The sequence below is a fragment of the Hyalella azteca genome, unplaced genomic scaffold (assembly GCF_000764305.2).
Source record: "Hyalella azteca isolate HAZT.00-mixed unplaced genomic scaffold, Hazt_2.0.2 contig7978, whole genome shotgun sequence".
Lineage (NCBI taxonomy): Eukaryota > Metazoa > Arthropoda > Malacostraca > Amphipoda > Hyalellidae > Hyalella > Hyalella azteca.
The window spans coordinates 46,807-66,625 of NW_025938085.1; the positions used below are offsets into that span (position 1 = coordinate 46,807).

Consider the following 19,819-nt stretch of genomic DNA (forward strand, 5'->3'; position numbering starts at 1 on the left):
CTTGATTTGTTTCAGTTAAAGATAGCTTTAACTAGATGAATTGAGGTCATTTACAAGTCAATACTAATTCACACAAAAATTACAAATAAGTTGATATTCAAGAGGGAGAACAAATTCAACCTTGTATTCGTGTTAGCAGGTTAATTAAACTAAAGCGCAGTTCCCAACTTCCCAATTGAGGACCGCGCACTTTCTGTGACGTCAGTCAAGCAATTGATCAGGTTGAACCTGTCACTCATACAAGTATGAAGGATCTGTTACACTAGAGCTCACAGTTCATGTCTCTTTCATGCAGGATGCAGCTTCATACTATTTGTTTGTTGTAACATGAGAATCTGCTTCAACATTAGCATGTAACGCCTAACTGTATAAAAACATTTCTCTTCTTATATGTAGATTTTAGTTTGTGGCTATTATCTGAAATCAAAATATATTCTCGGTAAGGTAGGTAGTTGGCGCCATAGCTGCATTGGCATCGTAGCTAAACAAACACGCAGCAGCAGCGCCAGCCGAGCAGCAATGGAGGCTGGGGCCTCACTGCCAAGTTTGCCTTTCAAGGTGGACTATAAAGGTCTGTCTTTTACATGTAACTCTGGCAGTGTTACTACACACAGGGACTGCATTGAAGTGCTAGGTTCTCGACACGGTGGACATTTTCTCGTACGGTTCAGTTCTATGACGAACCTTGTGTGCATGTAGGTATTTTGATGACGCAAAAGCAAGTGAGTAAGTTTTAAATTGATCAAGAATCAACATCACATATAAAAACGTTTTTGAGTATTTTGACAGATGTTACATGGAGGTAAGGAATAAGGGCAATTGGATCCTAGACTGCTAAATTTCTTTAACGTATTAGCGTTCATCATTATTTTACAAAAGATTCTAATCGCTACTGTCCTATCATGTGCAGCTTTTAATTTCAGATTTAAAAGAATATATTTACTGAGTTTTGTTTAATATTGAATGGTGAAGCAAAACATACATAACCTAATATTATCAGAGGAATAAATTCGGTGCGTTGATCATCATCCAAAATGGTGATCCACTCCACGTCTCCAATGGTGGTGGTGGCAAATCGTTTGCCATTCGTCATCTGTAAAAACTCCAAAACTGGGGAACTTACGAGAAAATACAGGTGAGCGGGCGTGTAAAGGACCGATTTTGCCTGCAATATTGGGAATCATTTTCTAAGCTAAACTTGAGATACATGGTCTAATCTGCACCATGTGATACATGATATAACCTGCACTAGGGAAGTTTGATTTAGCACAGGGACCAATGAATTCTATCTAACTTTACTGAACCCACTCATGTCTATGACCGTGTCGTTTTATAGGTAATGTTTCTTACGAGGCATGACTGAACACTACGCAAATACGTAACGGCGATAAGCGCATTTCTTGCATGCCAACTAATATGCAAAGTCTATTCCTTACCCTGATGAAAATTTCCTACGGTGTCATGCCGAAAGAATACCATAGAATCCTGTAATTCTGCATGCACGGATATCTCTAATGAATTCGGCGCTATTGAGTCGGAGACAAATTTACAAATTTCTCAATTTCAGTGTGTGTATAGCACTTGATAATACATAAAAAAACTAAATGAAGGCTAAATGTTATGTCTAACACAACCAACCGAGCTCTGACCTCGATGTGTCATGGCGTATAGTTTCGAGGACGAAGTGAGCAAATATTACAATAAATTGTGTCCGAAGTGACTTGGTGCGGCCGCTGCCTTGAGGCGAATCTTGGCATGAACATCGAACACGAGACGAGGCACGAATTCTTCACATTGGCGCAATTGCTGGCAGAATTGAGGAATGAATGTTTATGACAATGCCTGTTAAATTGTAATGAAATATTTTGGCATATTAGATATGAAATAATTGCGTGATTTCATAATTTGTTTAATCCGATTTTTTTAATGAGTTTTTGTTAAAAAAAGTTCATTTATGGGCTAAATCAAGCCAATGTCCTGAAAAAATGCCTAACTGGAGAAAATAAAGAGAAGAAAGATTTGTCTAGAGATTATCTGGCATCAGTGACGCAGAGTGCGCATGTTTTTACCTACGGCTGCATAAAACCAGTTCCGAGACCTTGGTCAGAAGTGCCATGTTTGAATACACTTGGCAGCGCCACTCAACGGTGTCTTTACTCAATTGAGAGGAAACTTACTATAAGCTCTGACGATCCATATATACTAATTTAAACTTTATTATAAACACGGATTATAATAGCAACGACATGATAAAAAAGACTTAATCGTTATGAGTGGAGCAGATTCAAATCTGTCCGTAATAAATAATGGCAGTCCTAACGAGATAAATGATTTGTCTGGTTTTTAATATAAAATTGAGACTTTATCTAACATATAGGAGACAAAAAAGGCACAGCACAGAAGCTGAAAAATAATGAATAAAGTTTTTTATTTCGATGCGGCATTAAGCAAACTCTTCAATTATAATATGAGTTCATTACATTGAACAACAAATTTCAAACAAATTGTACAGGATATGTGTAAAGTGTTTTAGCCAAATTTAGGTCCGTTGATTTAAAAAATCATAACTGTTTTGCTGTATCACGTCAGAATTTTCAGTTCAAAAAACATCCCAATCGTTTTTAGTTATAATTTGACAAAAAAAAAAAAATCAAAAAGTGTAAAAGAATCGTGTGCCTGGTAGAAACACGTGAAACATGTTGTCCATGTCGACCCAGCCAAGATTTTCCATCAAACACTCTACATAAAGCTCGGTCTGATGGAAAATTACATATGGGCCATGGATCAGAATTGGGCTGTCTTTTAATACTTGAAGAAGATTGGCAACACTTTCTCGGAGGCCAAGATCAAGCGCTGGTCTTAGGGTACGTGAACTCGCATGACCATGAAAAAAAAGTGCAGCAGGCCAGCAGCCCTTGTTGTCCTTCAAGAAACTTAGCTCCTGGATGTCATTGAAAATCTATTTCCTGTACCTTGACTTCTTCCTTGAAAACGTTTAAGCTGTTTAGGACGATCGCAGTGAGCGATTCTACCAAGAGATTTCACTTATGGAGACGCGTTATCAAAGGCGGCACAACAATAACCTGATGGCTACTTATGCTGGATTTTGCCGGCTGACACAGAGCATCATAACCGCAAAGACAAATGCCTTAAGCATTTTAATTTTCATTCTGGTTGAATGTAAATTTAATCTATAATTTCTAGAATTTGAAGCATTCATTATGAAATAAATTAGTAAATTAGTTTTTTAACTTTCACTCAAATACTGACTACGAGGCAATGTACTCTGTAACGGAAAATTCTGACGTGCTGCAGTAAAACGGTTATGATTTTGAGATCTGCGTACCGAAATTAGTTAATATCAGTCTACAAATATCCGGAAGAAAATTTTTGTTCAATATTATCGGTTCTTTGATGTTAAAATTGAGGCTAAACTCCTTAAGATAATATATCAACAGTATTAAAGGATTTTCATTCGCTTTCTGTTGGTAGACCTACACTTTTTATTTTTATTAACTCGCCTGAAAATGAGTCATCGCTCTATATGTAAATGACTTGAGAGCTAATTTGTTTTCATCGATGTTTTTCAAGCATTGTTTTGACAGCACGAAGGACGGTAGCAATAAAAAATAGAACGCATACCTATAAAACTAAGAGGTTTCTTACTGCCATAAGTTTCCTTATCTCGCTCTTTATACGAAAAAATTGAATTTTTAATTTCTCTCGTATTCTTAGATCTGGAGCACGAGTTACGATCAGAAGACGGAATTTTATATTCGTTTCAGTTGGGCTCGCACCGTCAAAAATATCTACGCGTTAGTAACTACGTCAGCCAATCACTGACGGCTTCTCAATCTAAACCCACTAACCGCAGGCGAGAAATCGGCCGTTACGTGTACCGAGTCCGCTACGTGTACAAAATCGAGTTTTAATAGAACGGCTCCAGATATATTTTTGGCTATCCCCAGTGCTGGAGGTCTGGTGACGGCGGTAGCCCCCGTAGTCGTGGAGACAGGGGGGCTCTGGGTGGGATGGTCGGGACTGCATCTTGAGGACGGCATCTCCGCGATCCCCGAGTCCAGCCCCGACGACAAGAGCCCCACTGCTGGGCTCAGGAGCGACCAGGTGCGTCTTAGCAATAAAAATTAGATTTTCTCTCGCAAATATTGTTTGCTCTCCGAAGTAATATGTTAAATTTGATGGGCATGAAAGAAGAGACTTTTGAGTGTTTTCACACCGGAGGTAAAGTTAATGACTCGAAATCAATTGCAGTATCGTTGGTATAGAATCAGTGAGTATCGTTTTTGTCCAAATCTCTCAAAAATAATCTGTTAACACAACAATTCAACGATCGGGAGTGAAATAATGCCTAAATATTGGGGTTAATACAAATATTTCATGATGCGACTCTGAACAGGTGATTCCAGTCAACCTGCCTCGCAAGCAGTTTGATGATTACTACAACGGCTGCTGCAACGCCTGCTTCTGGCCTCTCTTTCACTCAATGCCTGACAAAGCCGTTTTCGAAGAGGATAAATGGGAGGTTTGTGTGCCTTGTGTACGGAGGTATTATAATTTCTAGAGTTTCACCTATTGAATATTTAAGCAATTTTGAGTTTTTCTTGTCTTCCAATCCAGCTCGACTTATTTAGTGAGAGTTGAGAATCCTAGTTCATTACTTGTTCAGTTGAGATTTATTGTGCAGAATTTAATACGACACGAATATGAATGATTGAATAGTATTCCTGTTCAAGTAACCACATTTTTTCAGGCTTACGTGGCTGTCAACGAGGAGTTCGCCAAACTTACCATGGATGCCGTCCACAAATGCTATGAGCGACAGCCTGATCAAGTGCCGTTAGTTTGGATTCACGACTATCACCTTATGTACACAGCGAACTACATCCGTAACATTTGCAACGACGAAGGGCTCAAGGTTAAAATGGCCTTTTTCTTACACATCCCATTCCCATCTTGGGATATTGTGAGGTTGTTTCCATGGGCATCTCAACTGTTGCAAGGTATTCTTGGATGCGACTCAGTTGGGTTTCATCTCGAGGATTACTGCATCAACTTCATTGACTGCTGCCACAGAATTTTGGGATGTCGTGTTGACAGAAAAAAGAGACTCATTGAGCACAACAAACGAAGTGTATCTGTGCACCCCCTGCCCATCAGTATACCTTATGATCGTTTCGTACAGATGGCAGAAGAAGCTCCAGAGGCCATTAAAAATAAAAACGAACAGCAGCTGCTGCTAGGCGTCGATCGTTTGGATTACACTAAAGGTTTAGTGAAGCGATTCAAAGCATTCGAGAGGCTTTTGGAGTTGTATCCGCAGCACATCGAAAAGGTGACACTTCTTCAGATTGCTGTTCCGTCGCGGACGGATGTTAAGGAGTACCAAGAGTTGAAGGAAGAACTCGACCAGATTGTGGGCAGAATTAATGGAAGATTTACTACGCCAAACTGGTCACCAATTCGTTACATTTACGGATCTGTCACTCATGATCAACTCGCTGCCTTCTACAGAGATGCGTCTGTGGCACTTGTCACACCTCTGCGAGACGGCATGAATTTAGTCGCAAAAGAATTTGTCGCTTGCCAGATCAAAGAACCTGGCGTTTTGGTATTGTCCCCCTTTGCAGGAGCTGGAGTTACGATGCAAGAAGCTCTACAAGTGAATCCTTACGAGCAGAATCAGTTTGCAAAAGTCATTCACAGAGCTCTGACGATGCCTTTTGACGAGCGTGAATTACGAATGACTCAGCTCCGGCGCAGGGAAAAAATTCGTGACGTCAACTTTTGGCTTCGAGAAGTGCTGAAATCTGTCGACAGTTTGGACGAAGCATGCGACAGCAAGCTCCTGAGACCCGTTTCTGAAGAGGATTTCGATCAATATTTGTCCGATTGTATTAATGAACACTCTCGCATTGCTCTTTTGCTCGACTATGATGGAACACTCGCTCCGATCGCTCCTCATCCCGATATTGCCCATCTTCCCGAAGAGACAAAACAAGTCCTTCAGAGACTCGCCCACTTACCAGATGTAAGCATCGCTGTTATCTCAGGAAGGTCACTAGAAAACGTCAAAAAGATGGTTGACATCGAAGGAATAACTTATGCTGGAAACCATGGCTTTGAAATTTTGCATCCGGATAACTCTTTGTTTAACCACCCGGTGCCTGCAGAATACATTGAGAAGTTGGAGAAACTCAAAGAAAAATTGGGCGAACTTTGTGCAAGCGGAGCTTACGTCGAAGACAAAGGCCCTTGTGTATCATTCCATTTCCGAAAAGTGGAGGCTTCGCTTCGTCCAGCGCTCATTAAGCAGGCTCTGGATGTCTTTAAGGAGGTGGATATTGAGGCGACTCAAGCACTAATGTCTCTCGAAGCTCAGCCTCCCGTCACTTGGGACTCAGGTCGTGCTGCAATCCACATTTTAAGGTCGATGTTGGGCTTGGAATGGTGTGAAGCATCCATCATCTTTGCCGGTGATGACGAAACCGATGAAAATGCCATAGAAGCCCTCGAAGGCATGGCAGTCACCTTCCGAGTTACAGATGTACAAAACGTAAAAACATCCGCGAATTATCGTCTTGCAAACACAGACGCTGTTTTAACAATGTTGCGCTGGATTGAGCGGAGGCTGGGCTCTCGACGACCCAAGGCTTCGCACATGAGGTCTCGAACGAGCTCATTTACGAACATCGGGCCAAGATCAAGGACTGCTTCCTTTAATGATCCGATGCGCAACGGAAAAGCAGGTAGTCCCGGGGGTTCTCCATCCAGGATGGTTTCAAACATGGTTATCAACGATAAAGATTACAAAACGTTCGTCCGAAAAGCCGGGGCTCCTCTTAGAATGAATTCTGTTACTTAAAATACACGCAAGATGAACAATTGATGGACTTTTTACAGGATATCGTGTGGCTATGCATGATAATTTTGTTCTGTTAACGTATGTCCGATGAAAACTAAGAGGCAGTCTGAACAAATTTCCTATCAAGGATTAGGGATATCAAATAAAGTAGGCGAGTTTTTTTTTTAAATTGGTCTAAATTTTCTGAAAACACAGAACATTTTACTGTCTCCTTGCAAGCAGCATATTCTCAAGGTCTTAATTGATCGTTTTCGCAGGTAAGATGCTTATATTCCCGATAGATTTATGCGATATGGATATGCAATGTTGGTTTTTAGGAAGTAAAATGCTTTAGCTTACAGGAACATATCACTGATATATCAACAAATCTCGAGTATATAATTAATGCTTTCGTAATTTTCACAGGCATTTTCACATTTTCTCCTAGACTAGCCACATTCTTTTAAAATGAGGAAGTAATTATGTTACGGTTGCTGGATCGTGTTTTGGACTGTAGATTGTAGAACATAGCGCTATGTGCGTCACCCTTGTTAAGAAATAGATTAGGATCAGCATGTCATGGAAACTGAATATCCAGGGCGAATTAACATACCAATGCGTTGATTGTGCAATACGCTCTTCACTTATGAGTTTATTTCATTTAATTTTAAACATCACAAACATGAAGCTAGCTCGATATTAATATGGTTTGGGCTCAATTAGCTATTTTAGCATGCGGAGTGTCCTAATATCTGTCGTTGACCGTGAAACTAACTATAAATTTTAATAATATATGCTTACATGATAAATGAAGATTAGAGGAACTTGCTTACAACTCTTGAATTTTTGTCAAGATTTGTTGAATTATAAATCGCCCACTGATATTAAAACGTAGGCAAAGCGTTAACTCTATTTGAAGATATAAGGTAACTTGCAACGTTTTATAATGCATGCAAACTCATTGTTTATCCGGTTACACTGCCCACGATGCAGTGTTATTTGGAACTGCCTATATATGTCTATGCAAGCTCTGTTTTTAAAAATACATTATAAGTACAGTATGACCTGGAACCGTTTCTTTAATTCCCTTGCCACGAATTTTACTAATTGATACGCTCTTTATTTTAAATTAATTCAGCAAAGTTCTCTTTAACTAGAAATTATTTTGTCTGCATAAAAAAGGTTGTCAGCCGTATGAACTCTTTAGTCGATGAACCGAACAAACTAGTTAAGTGAAAAATTTTCACTTAATTCTTCTCTCAGTTTATTAAAAAGAGGTCGTGATTATTAGAAAAAAGTATTCAGGTATTACATAAACTGTGCGTAATTATGAACTGAGAAGAGATATTTGACCATCATATCATTTGCGAATAAACTCGCCTCCCTAATTCAAAATCATTCCGTATGAACTTTTTAAATAATAAGAGTCGGTAGCGATTAATATTGGAATGATTAGGAATTTATATATACGGTTTTCCGTGAACTCAAAGATAAAAAGTCATACGAGTCTTACTTGTATTTATTTATATGTGAATAGACTTCGCAGTTCGCTGAAAGCCTGAAAATGATCGGAGCCCAAATGAGTAAAAGTCATGGCGCTTGCTGCTAAAAAATTCATGCATATAAGTTACCGATTAAAAAATGTTCTGCTTCTTCATTACTGCAGGGCCCTTTCGAGGGGTAACTTCAAAATGCGCCTATATAATAAGCGTCTTTCAACGTTCAACGTCTACGGTCTATAAAATATTGCCGCAAGTGTTCACATAGGTCTATTTTCTAACTATAACTTGACGCTGTGAAATTTAATGTTGAGTTGTGAACTTTTTTTCAAACCTTATCACTGATAAGTTCACGTTCTATGCTTTCGAAACAATCTTCATCAAACACGAACAAACCGCGCATTTCCAAGTCCGAAAGACTGCAGACATAACAGAAGTTACGATCTACTCAATATAAGCAATGAATTAAGAACAAGAAAATGGTTTTACATTAAAAGCATAAATGTGCAAGTACATACAACAGGAGTAGATTTTGCATAAGAGGAGAATTGCTGATGCGCTGACTTAGAAATAGAAATATAGTTCAGATTTTTCATTCGCAAATGATAAGCAAGAACAAACTAATGATTAATTAGAAGCGTAGACTTGAAATATTTTACTCGTGTTACGTGTAGTCACTTTTCGAAGGATTTGAATACACGATTTTTCGTTCCGTTTTCTTTATAAAATCTGTTCTAGGTATAAACAAAACAATATACAAAGGTAAACCGTAAAAATTGGTTTCATAAAATTTGTATTGCACATAAGGTATAATCGACAAGTAAAATCATTTATTTCGAACATGGAACACGATAAAAGTCAAGTATACAATTTAGGCACACGGATCTTTAGAATTAAAATACATGTACGCAACATTTCCTTCTGTTCACTTTAGACTTTGAGCCAACACCTACACTGAATTTGACTGAAACTCTGAGATGCTTAAAAAACTGAACTAAAGTAAAATGTCGGTGACACGCCTGCTTCAGGCGAACAAAATAAACAAGAAAAGTACATGTGAGAACCAGGAATTTAACAACTCTATATAATGTTTTAAGATATTTATTGAGAGAAAGAGGGAGTACCAACGATTCAAAGGAAAAATAGAAGAATGAAAGTTCACCTACAGTACCTGTAGAGACTTTAACCTTTTTCGATACCTATAAAAAATTACGTTGACAAATTGACATCAACTAAAATTATTTCTAACAAATGTGCTACGTTATCCACTATCCTCTCACCATCCATAAACTTAATCGACCTTATGAGATTTGTCCTTGATCCCCTGAGGACCCAGAATAGTGTTGACCGATGATCTATCCAAATAGGCCTACAGATCAAGTTTGGTGTTGCAATCTGTCGGGTGTACTATTGACCGACATGATGTTGAACTCTACCGGGTAATCTATAGTTAACTTTTTAAAAAGTTTATAGTTGTAAGAAAGTGATAATATAAGTGCTGAAGTGCTACATTAAAGGGCTTAAGCGTAATAATTTTTTATACGGAAGACATTGATCCACTTGGCAATATTGGCATTTCGATTGCTTCGGCATTGATCCGAATTTACACGATTCCAGTTACATGTGAAATTTTTCGCCAAAGGATTCTTCTCTTTCTAATACAATATCGTGCTGTATCAATGTAGATTCATATCTAAATGCGGGTTCATATGTATCAATATAGATTCATATCTAAATGCGGGTTCATAGGTTTGGTTTCTCTGGAATAGACCGGCATTGACCTCCCATGAAAATCGATGGTCGGTCTTCTCTCCTATGTCGTGCTCGGGCCAGATATTAGGCCAGAAATAAAACAGAAGTGAAGTCCTGAGCTCATTATGAGGTCAGGCATTGCACCTGTGAATTACAGTTCAGTTTAAAGCTCAAATAGCGTGTCTGCCTCTGTGTCTTATTGATATGAACATTTTTCATGCGTAATCGATGCTTAGTTTAAAAGGTTACTTGTATTTTATGTTATATAAAATTGCGTAACTTATTAGCAAAGTCTGAGAAAAACTCTCTTCATTATTTAATGTGTTGATGTTAGTAAAAATGCCGTCATGGCATTGTCCACTTCAAAGCGCTAAAGATGCCCACGTTGTGGGTTTCTCTATTTCTGACATGATTGCTCTCGACGAAAAACAAGTAGAAATTTCCAATGATTTGGTTGCCATGCTCGCAACTTCGTCGAAATGTAGGGAACAACTGGTATTAGATGTCCCTACTCCGTCTTCGTGGTTGCGTGTATTTTTTAGTATGGAAACACTCGCAATAAAGTGCGAATATTCTCAAATAAAGCACGACCAGTGTGAATTGTCCTTAAGAAACGTATCGTAGGTGCACGTCTTGCTCACGGAAATTTGCTTTAGAAAATTTCAAAATTAATTTAAGCAATAAGCTCTATTAAATTTAATTTAAGCTTTAATTTAATTTAAACACTCTTACTCGTGACTGTTCAGAAAAACGCCGCGACTTCTTAATATGTTTTTATGAAAGAAAATAAAAATGAAATTTATTAAAAGGCAAATAACGGCTACACTGCTAGAAAAAACGATGAGAAAACGGTCCCACTGGCATTCTATAGTGGCCGGTCGCCCTGTGAAAATAAACTGTTTCGCCGTTTTTATCAGATGTTTTACGGATTTCTAGTGTAAAATTAGAATAAAAACGGCGACACGGTGTTTCTTTTCACGTGCCGACCGGCCGCTGGAACGCCGGTAATATCGTTAACGGTAATTTTTCTAACAGTGTATATTTCTGAAGAAAAATCATTAACAAAGGTTCTCCTACCAATCCTACCCTTGTGAGTCGTATTTTTTCCACACTAAGCGGCCGGTCAATTATGACCTTCTTTTGTTCGGGCATTGAAAAATGCCTCACGTGATGCCCGAAATAAATGCCTCACGTGATGCCTCACGTGAATGAAAAACGCTTCGGACAATGTAAAAAGACATCGGGATTCAATTCCTATTGGAAGGTAGTTTACATGTTTGAGTATCTTTTTTCGTCATTATGAAATGAGGCCGAAGTTTCGTTTCGTGTTACGTAGCTTTGTAGAAAATGTCTTTTACTTGCATCAGCAGGAGCTCTATAAAGACAGATAGAATGTTAGGAATCGGGTTAAATCTGGAGGTAAAGAAATAATAGAGAAATTTGTTCGTTCAAAGCCTTTATGGTTGCATCCATTCAATAGCGACAGTTAATTGAAAGCAGTATCTATATTCGGCATATTCGGCAAACCTTAAATGTTTGAGGTTTTTCGAGAGGCTGCGCATACAATACAGAGTACAATACATGAATGGTCGTTGCCTAGGCTGTATACATAATACTAACTTTTTCCCTGAATATTCGGTTGATAAGGCTGTGTACAATATTCATACTTTAGTTCATGAATGGTTGGATGCTACCAGAACATCAAAGCCGAAACCCATGGACCAAGGCTCGTTCAGCTCTGGACGCTTTGTGCAGCGAGTGCTTGAGCTCACTATAGCTGTCATGATATCAGGGTAGACATTTGCTTCTTGAATATGAATTCGCCGATGAAGGTTCACATTCTTGGGATGAAGGAGAGAACTAATCTTCACACAATGAAAATACGGAAGATTTTATAATAATTGAACTAGTCGGAATCGTGTGAATCTCCATTTATGATGTTGAGAACCTCAACTTATTATTTATAATAAATATAAATAACTCAACCCAACTTATTGTTGGGATGCAGGCATCCCAACACATCTACTCAGTTATATCTTTGAGCCATACCTACTCACTACTCAGCTATATCTTTAAGCCGCAACAATGTGGTGAGTAAATTTATGATTATGTGTTAGTTATTGTTATATTACCGCTTTTAATTGTTTCTGTGACAACAAACAAAAATTCGGTACCTAAATCTTTTTTATTTTTTTGCAACATTTTTGAGATCTTCACTGAGACCTTCGTAGTGATCTCGACGCATAGTTAAACTAGAATTATGCTGCTTAATTGTATGCTTTTGAGGCGTAGTAACATTAAAGTTCTAACAAGACTCAAATGCACAAGTCATTCTGCCTGCATTTAATTTGAAGACATTGCTGATGGTATTCACACTGTATGAATGACTTTATTTATGAGCTGACCTGCGCAATAAAGCGTCTTAACTCTTAAATGATATGCGAGATGCTTGTCCGTTAACTAACACTGCTCGAGTTAAAATATTCATAGAGCCATGAAATGCAGGATGATAATCATCATCATGATATATTCATGCCTGAAATGGAGGATGATGAACGCGCTAGAGACTTGATCATATTTCATTATGTATTGCAGCTCTTGAACTTTAGAAGGATTGTGCACACGGTCGACGATATGGCGGATGTGTGTATTGTAGATGAACTAAATGGAAATTGATTTTGTTTGGAAGTCGCAAGAAAAGAGTTATTTAAGTTTCCAAGTGAAATAGTGAAATGATACTGCCAATTGAAATGATACTGCCAATGATACTGCCAATCTATATTAAAGTTGCGCCAAATCATAGGCTCAAGATTTGAGGTGACGGTCTTATTTGACGATTTCAGAAATTTTCAATAAAAAAATCAAACTAACAATACCCAGTTATTTTACTGGGGTTTGTTTAATCCATCACTTCATTTGTGAAGTATAAATTAATTCTGAGTTGAAGAGTCGTTTTCTATTATTCTATCATTGAACGACGCAAATGTGACATCAGGTGAAGATCTTGTTACCGACTTGTCTGAAATCTAATTATACGACTTAGGATCTCACTCTTAGAAGAAATGTGTAGGGGAGAAACATAATTTTGCAAGCCGTTACAGAAATTTCTTTTTGTCAAGAATTTTAAATCAAATCCATCACTCTGACCTCAGAATAACAGCGATAGACAGCAAAGTAAAAAAAACATCAGTATGCCTCACAGCGTCAGTGAACCTCCATGGAGCATGTGGTCGCTGTGGCGTGAACTATTGTTCAAGTTTGCAGTTGAAAGGAAGCCATGAAAGTTGCTTTATATATTTTTTTAACGAGGAAACAGGCTATAGACACATGACATTTTACAAAGGAAGCAGGCCATACATGACAGCAAGCATTACGTTAGACAAAAGGACTGATTCACTTCATATTTAAAGATTTACCTATTTCGAAATATAATCACTGCTAAATATCTCTCACAAACTTGATTTTGTGATCAGGAATGGAAGATTTTAAGACCTCGTCGACAGATAGTCATTATTTACTCTTCGAGTCTTCGTTTACGACTCAGGCAAATCATTTTTAAGCATATTTTATCCGAGATTTCGACAACAATGAGTTAAACAACTAAGACATGATTGCTCAAACTTTTAGGACAGACAAAGAAAGGAACAACTGCTAACGTTGTACTATGACAAACGAATTTCTTTCAAGTACGCTCGATGACAAAGAACTTATTGACTTGGAACAAAAGACAATTCTGTTAAAAAGCCTGGCCCTTTCGACAATGATCGGTTTCTCGTAACAATGGTCTATATTCAAGGATAAACTCGGAACCTGATTGCTATTTCAGTTTTGTGTGCTGTTATGTTAAATAAGATTTACACTCGTACAAAAACTCTAATCGCGATAAAAAATACGTGTTTTGACGAAATTATAAAATATTCACTTGAGCTACATAATTCTGATGCGGTTGTTGAGAATGGCAAGAATAGAAAAATTATTGCGTCATATAGCTAGGGCTTGAAAAACTGTATATTCATTTATTTTTTCTCTTTTAATTCCATTCTCTGAATTATTTTAATTCGTTTGAAGCGCATTTTTTCCTTCCTCGTCTCGAAAATTAAATAGGGAGCCCTGAGGACGAACGCGATAAAATTTAACTAAAAAAAAACAATCTGAAAATTCTCTACCATTAAAAATATACAAGCAGATTATCTTGTGCTGCTGCAGACTTTATCAACCAATGGCAAGATGCCCCTGAAAATTTATGACCTGCTACCAGAAATAGGAGCAAGAAATTCAGTTTTATATGTAAGGTCAAGGCCAGAGGAGGGCGACGGCCTTGCGATGCGGCAAAAATTGCGATGTTTTTTTCCCGGGCAAGAAACGGAGGACAAATTTATTGCCTTCAACTTGGTAAAGGTAGTGGTCTGTATTTATTGCGTTATAATTTTAAAATATAAAATAAAAAATAATATATATGATAATATATTTCGTATATTCACGGCTTTGAAACTTGAAAAGATTCAGACGGTGATCTCAGAGCAGAATTGTCATTATTGTATACCTTGGCCACCTATGGAACTGACAATACTCATGTATTTGCGTTTGTTATTGATGATAGCTGAGCGCCATGTTATCTTGTATTTAATGAAGCTAGGAGGAACTTGTGTAATAGGACGAATTACAGGCGCTAATGTAATTACTTCCCAAAACTTGCGCTAATGTAATGACGTCTCAAAACTTCAAATCCTCAGGAGATGCTAAGGGGAAGGATATGTCGAAGAGGATCGACTTGCATCCTCATCAGCATATTTCAAATGTGTTTCAAAGTTTTTTTCGAGGTTTAGAATATGGTGGGTTCATAGAAGTTACAGCCAACAGAAACTAACCGATGGATGACATAGAATCAAGAGGCTTTATTATTAATGTTCCATTTTTTTACGTTTGTGATTACCTTCACAAAAATTCAGTAGGATTACTAACGTGGCAAATCTCGATCAGTTGAATAATAGGATATTTTTGAAAAGTCAACAAATTTTTATCTCTCTAACAGGCATGCATGCAATATGATTGCTGACTGAGCAGACTTGAGGGCAGCGGAGTGAGATAAGTGAGCAAAATATGCATTATGTGCGCTGTGGCGGCACAAATGAGGCTTCTGCCTCTTCAAATCAACCATGGCGTATGACGTCATGCTGTAAACGAGGACGTGATTGGTGGCAAACTCCGACAACTGACGTCACGTCAATACCGTCCCGGTGATTGGTTGAGGCAGGAGGCGCGCCAAGACCGGCGGCAAGCCTGCCGTATTGATCGGCATAAGGTGCCTCCATCCACGTGGTTCAGTAGACTCCCACTGAGCCCTAGGTTTTAATTGTTAGAAATTGTAAAAAATGTGTTAAAAAAATAAAAGTGTGTGAAAAATTAATATTTTTGGTAATGCGTCCGAGTAAGGTATTGGTAAGGGTTCGTACACGTCGCTAATGTTATTCGTATTATAGCTGAATATCCGTTTGTTCAAGCACACTGAAATGTTCACAAGAATATTTTTGACCTGATCAAATATTACTGCGAGTAAATTTTGCCTTGCCAGCGCCACGCTTTTTGACGTCGCTTGCTTGTTGCATTATAGTCTGCTATGATGCTGCCGTACGTTTAGAGAGATTATTTTGCACCTGTCGAGCTATTTGCTTATAGTACGGAATTAGACTGAGTGATCAGTGTACCACGATAAAGTTCGTCTCAGCAGCCTTCGCTCGAACACTAAGATGACATGCAATTCGTGTTGAATGAATTTCTCGATTCAAGTTAAAAAATTAGTTTATCGATCCGATTAAAAAAATTGGATCAGTTACTGCTGTTAATAAGTGGCATTTGGCGAATAGAATGATTAGATCATCTTCTTCAGCGATTTTATAATCCACGAAGCAGTCCCTAAATTATATTTTAAAAATTTGTTAAAAATAAATGTTAACAATCAAAGTATTGCGAATAATTATTTTGAAGACACTTCTTGAACAACAATTCGTGTCATCTCTCCCTAACTATAGTGAGGTGATAGATGTATATTTCGATAAGATAAGTTGATACTTCAGAGCGCCGCAATTCTTAGTAACAGGAAAGTCCAGCACCGTTACAACTAACTGGGCACGGAACACATCTGGCAACTATAGCCGCCTAATTTCAGTAATCATTCTTACGCTGCTCAGTTCATCAACGTCAACTCGACGTCAGCGCAACCGTTATATCCATTATCATATTGTTGAATTGGATGTCAAGACCATGCATTGGGTGTGTATTGTGACAAAATGTTTGCATGAAACATTTAAGCGATTGAATGGATTAACCTTACAACTTAATAATATGCGTTTAAAAATTACTTTTTACAGACAACACTTCTGAACAATCCAGTGTCTTGTATGTCACACATGTACAATGAATTCTAATTTTATTTTCAAATATTTAAAAGAAAAATTATTTTTCAAAAATTTTCTAAGATATCAAAATTTTGTAAATTTTCAAAATTATTTATTCTATCAATTGATTCATGCATTGTCTCTGACTTTGCAATTGTGCAAAATTTCAGATCAATTGGACAGTTCAAATTGTGTCATATATGGATTATAAGATTTGTAGCAGACAAAATTATTTTTTATTTTTTTTAATAATGAATTTTTTTTAATTTATAAAATTACTTATTCTGTCAATTGAATCATGCATTGTCTCCAACTTTACGCAAGTGTGCCAAATTTCAGATCGATTGGACAGGTAGAAGTGTGTTAAATATCGATTATAAGATTTGTAGCAGACAGACAAACAAACAAGAAGTGAAGTTAAAGAAAAGTCTTATGAGAAAGTTACTGAGCTTATTACTATAATCTTTAACTGAACACAAACGATTTCTTCTAGTTAACGCGATCAAACGAGAGGAGACTTATATATATTATACCCTAGAATAAGTAAAAAATTACTGGGCATATTACTATAGTCTTCAACTGAACACAAGCAATTTCTGCTTGTGAACACGATCAAACGATAGAGACTTAAATATATTCTACCTTAGAATATAAAAAAATTACTGAGCTTATTACTATAATCTTAAACTGAACATAAGCGGTATTTTCTAGTTAACGCGATCAAACGCTAGGAGACTTAAATATATTATTCCATGCAATATATTAAAAATTACCGGGCATATTATTATAGTCTTGAACTGAACACAAGCAATTTCTGCTTGTGAACACGATCAAACGATGGGAGACTTAAATATATTATAATTTAGAATCTAAAAAAAAGTTACTGAGCTTATTCCTATAATCTTAAACTGAACACAAGCGATATCTTCTAGTTAACGCGATCCAAAGATAGGAGAAGATCAAGCGATAGGAGACTTAAATATATTATACCCTTGAATAAATTTAAATTACCGGGCATATTACTATAGTCTTGAACTGAACACAAGCAATTTTTGCTTGTGAACACGATCAAACGATAGCAGACTTAAATATATTATACCTTAGAATATAAAATAATATGCGTTTAAAAATTACTTTTTAAAGACAACACTTCTGAACAATCCAGTGTCTTGGATGTTACACAAGTACAATGAATTTCTAATTTTATTTTCAAATATTGAAAAAAAAAAAATTCTTTTTCAAAATTTTTCAAGATATCAAAATTTTGTAAATTTTCAAAATTATTTATTCTGTCAATTGATTCATGCATTGTCTCTGACTTTATGCAATTGTTCAAAATTTCAGATCAATTGGACAGGTCAAATTGTGTCATATATGCAGAGCTGGGCAGCGCTACTTTGAAATGTAGCAGGCGCTACCGCTACCGCTACACCCAATAGATTGCAGCGAACGCTACCGCTACAGTAAAATGTAGCTACCGCTACCGCTACAGTAAATGTACCGCTACATTAGCCGCTACAATGGCCAAAATTATTGGATATCTCTAAATATTTATTGTTTTGCTATTGGGATTTACTCATAAACATTTAATGATAATAAAACATTTTCAAAACATATCAATGCAACTTTATTGCAATTAACCTAACCGAACTAGTACGGGTTAGATACAGTAAATAGAAGTTAGTTATTTTTATGTTTTACCTTCCCTACATGGATGTGTACTTTAATCTATCGATCTAAAAAATTATCCACAAATACATATAAAAATCATTCTTTTATTTGTATATATATGTGGATTATTTTCGAGATTGGTAGATTAAAATAGACATCCATGTAGGGAAGGTGAAACATAAAAATAACTGTAAGCAAACTGAAATATGAAAAAATACCTGTAAGTGGTAACTGGTAACAACTTAACAATTAACAACTAACATGTTGACACTAGCAACAGGATGAGGTTGACAACATTACACCGAAATCTTTAGTACAGTTTTATTCTGTAATTTATATTATGTATGTATCATTCTGGTTTTAAAATAATATTTAATAATATTAAGTAAATTCTAAAGGCTTTATCTATAAATGTAGCGGTAGCGGCAAAACCTCGTATCGCTACTTAAATATGTAGCGGGCGCTACCGCTACCGCTACATTGCCTTAAATGTAGCGCCGCTACCGCTACCGCTACCGCTACCGCTACCGCTACTGAAAATGTAGCGGCCGCTAGTAGCGGCCGCTAGTAGCGGCCGCTACATGTAGCGCGCTACTGCCCACCTCTGCATATATGGATTATAAGATTTGTAGCAGGCGAAATTATTTTTTTTATTTTTTAATAATGAAAAAAATTATAATTTACAAAATTATTTATTCTGTAAATTGATTCATGCATTGTCTCCAACTTTACGCGAGTGTGCAAAATTTCAGATCGATTGGACAGGTAGAAGTGTGTCTCCAACTTTACGCAAGTGTGCAAAATTTCAGATCGATTGGACAGGTAGAAGTGTGTTAAATATCGATTATAAGATTTGTAGCAGACAGACAGACAGACAGACAGACAGACAGACAGACAGACAGACAGACAGACAAACAAACAAGAAGTGAAGTTAAAGAGAAGTCTTGTAATAAAAAAATCTATAACATTCGCGGATAGAAGTTTTGAAGGCGCATCCTGTTATCAATTGTTAATATTTTTTTACATCTTATGATCAGATTTTTAATCATGGACTTCTTTTGAGGTGTTCAATAGTGTTCGTATTAGTTAGAAAATACTTGCATGTGAGGTCACCACGTAATATGAAGAGCTCGTCGTACCCTGACCTCACTGTAATGCTGGGGCGTTCCGACCCGGTATGGTTCCTCAGGTCAGTCCTTGTTTAGATGGCGCATTATAATGAGCGATTGCCCCCTTCTTTGTAACCCAGCACGCAATGATCGTCTCGTGCATGCAAGCAAGTGAACCGCATACTCGCTTTGAAAAGAAGCAATGCAGATACTTTTACATCCACCGGCAGAAATGAAAAGTAAGTGACGGGAAGTGAAAAAAAGATGAATATAGACGGAAAATATAACTTTTTTCATCAAATCTGTCCTTGAATTGTAAAGTTATTAATTCAACGAATGTCATCGATCGGCAATTAATAGCGTAAATTGTCGATTAATTGGTCACTGAATTAAAATATTCAAATGGTGAACTGTACTCTAGCGTGAAAAAAACAGTGTACGATATGAGCCAAACAAATGATTCGAACCCTCACACTAACAAGGAACTCTTGAATAAACATGAAAATTGTTGTTCATTGTGATGCTGCGCTC

The 19,819-nt window shown here is 37.1% G+C and overlaps 1 protein-coding gene across 1 annotated transcript; it reads left to right on the forward strand.

Annotated features, from left to right (window-relative positions):
• The first annotated feature begins 607 nt into the window (after positions 1 to 607).
• On the forward strand, positions 608 to 7,933 carry LOC108665537 (alpha,alpha-trehalose-phosphate synthase [UDP-forming]-like). The gene is made up of 5 exons (XM_018152301.2): positions 608 to 722; positions 911 to 1,135; positions 3,969 to 4,125; positions 4,418 to 4,543; positions 4,772 to 7,933. The coding sequence occupies exons 2-5, from the start codon at positions 1,035 to 1,037 to the stop codon at positions 6,881 to 6,883; spliced, it is 2,496 nt and encodes an 831-aa protein (XP_018007790.1). The 5' UTR covers positions 608 to 722; positions 911 to 1,034; the 3' UTR covers positions 6,884 to 7,933.
• Positions 7,934 to 19,819: the final 11,886 nt, after the last annotated feature.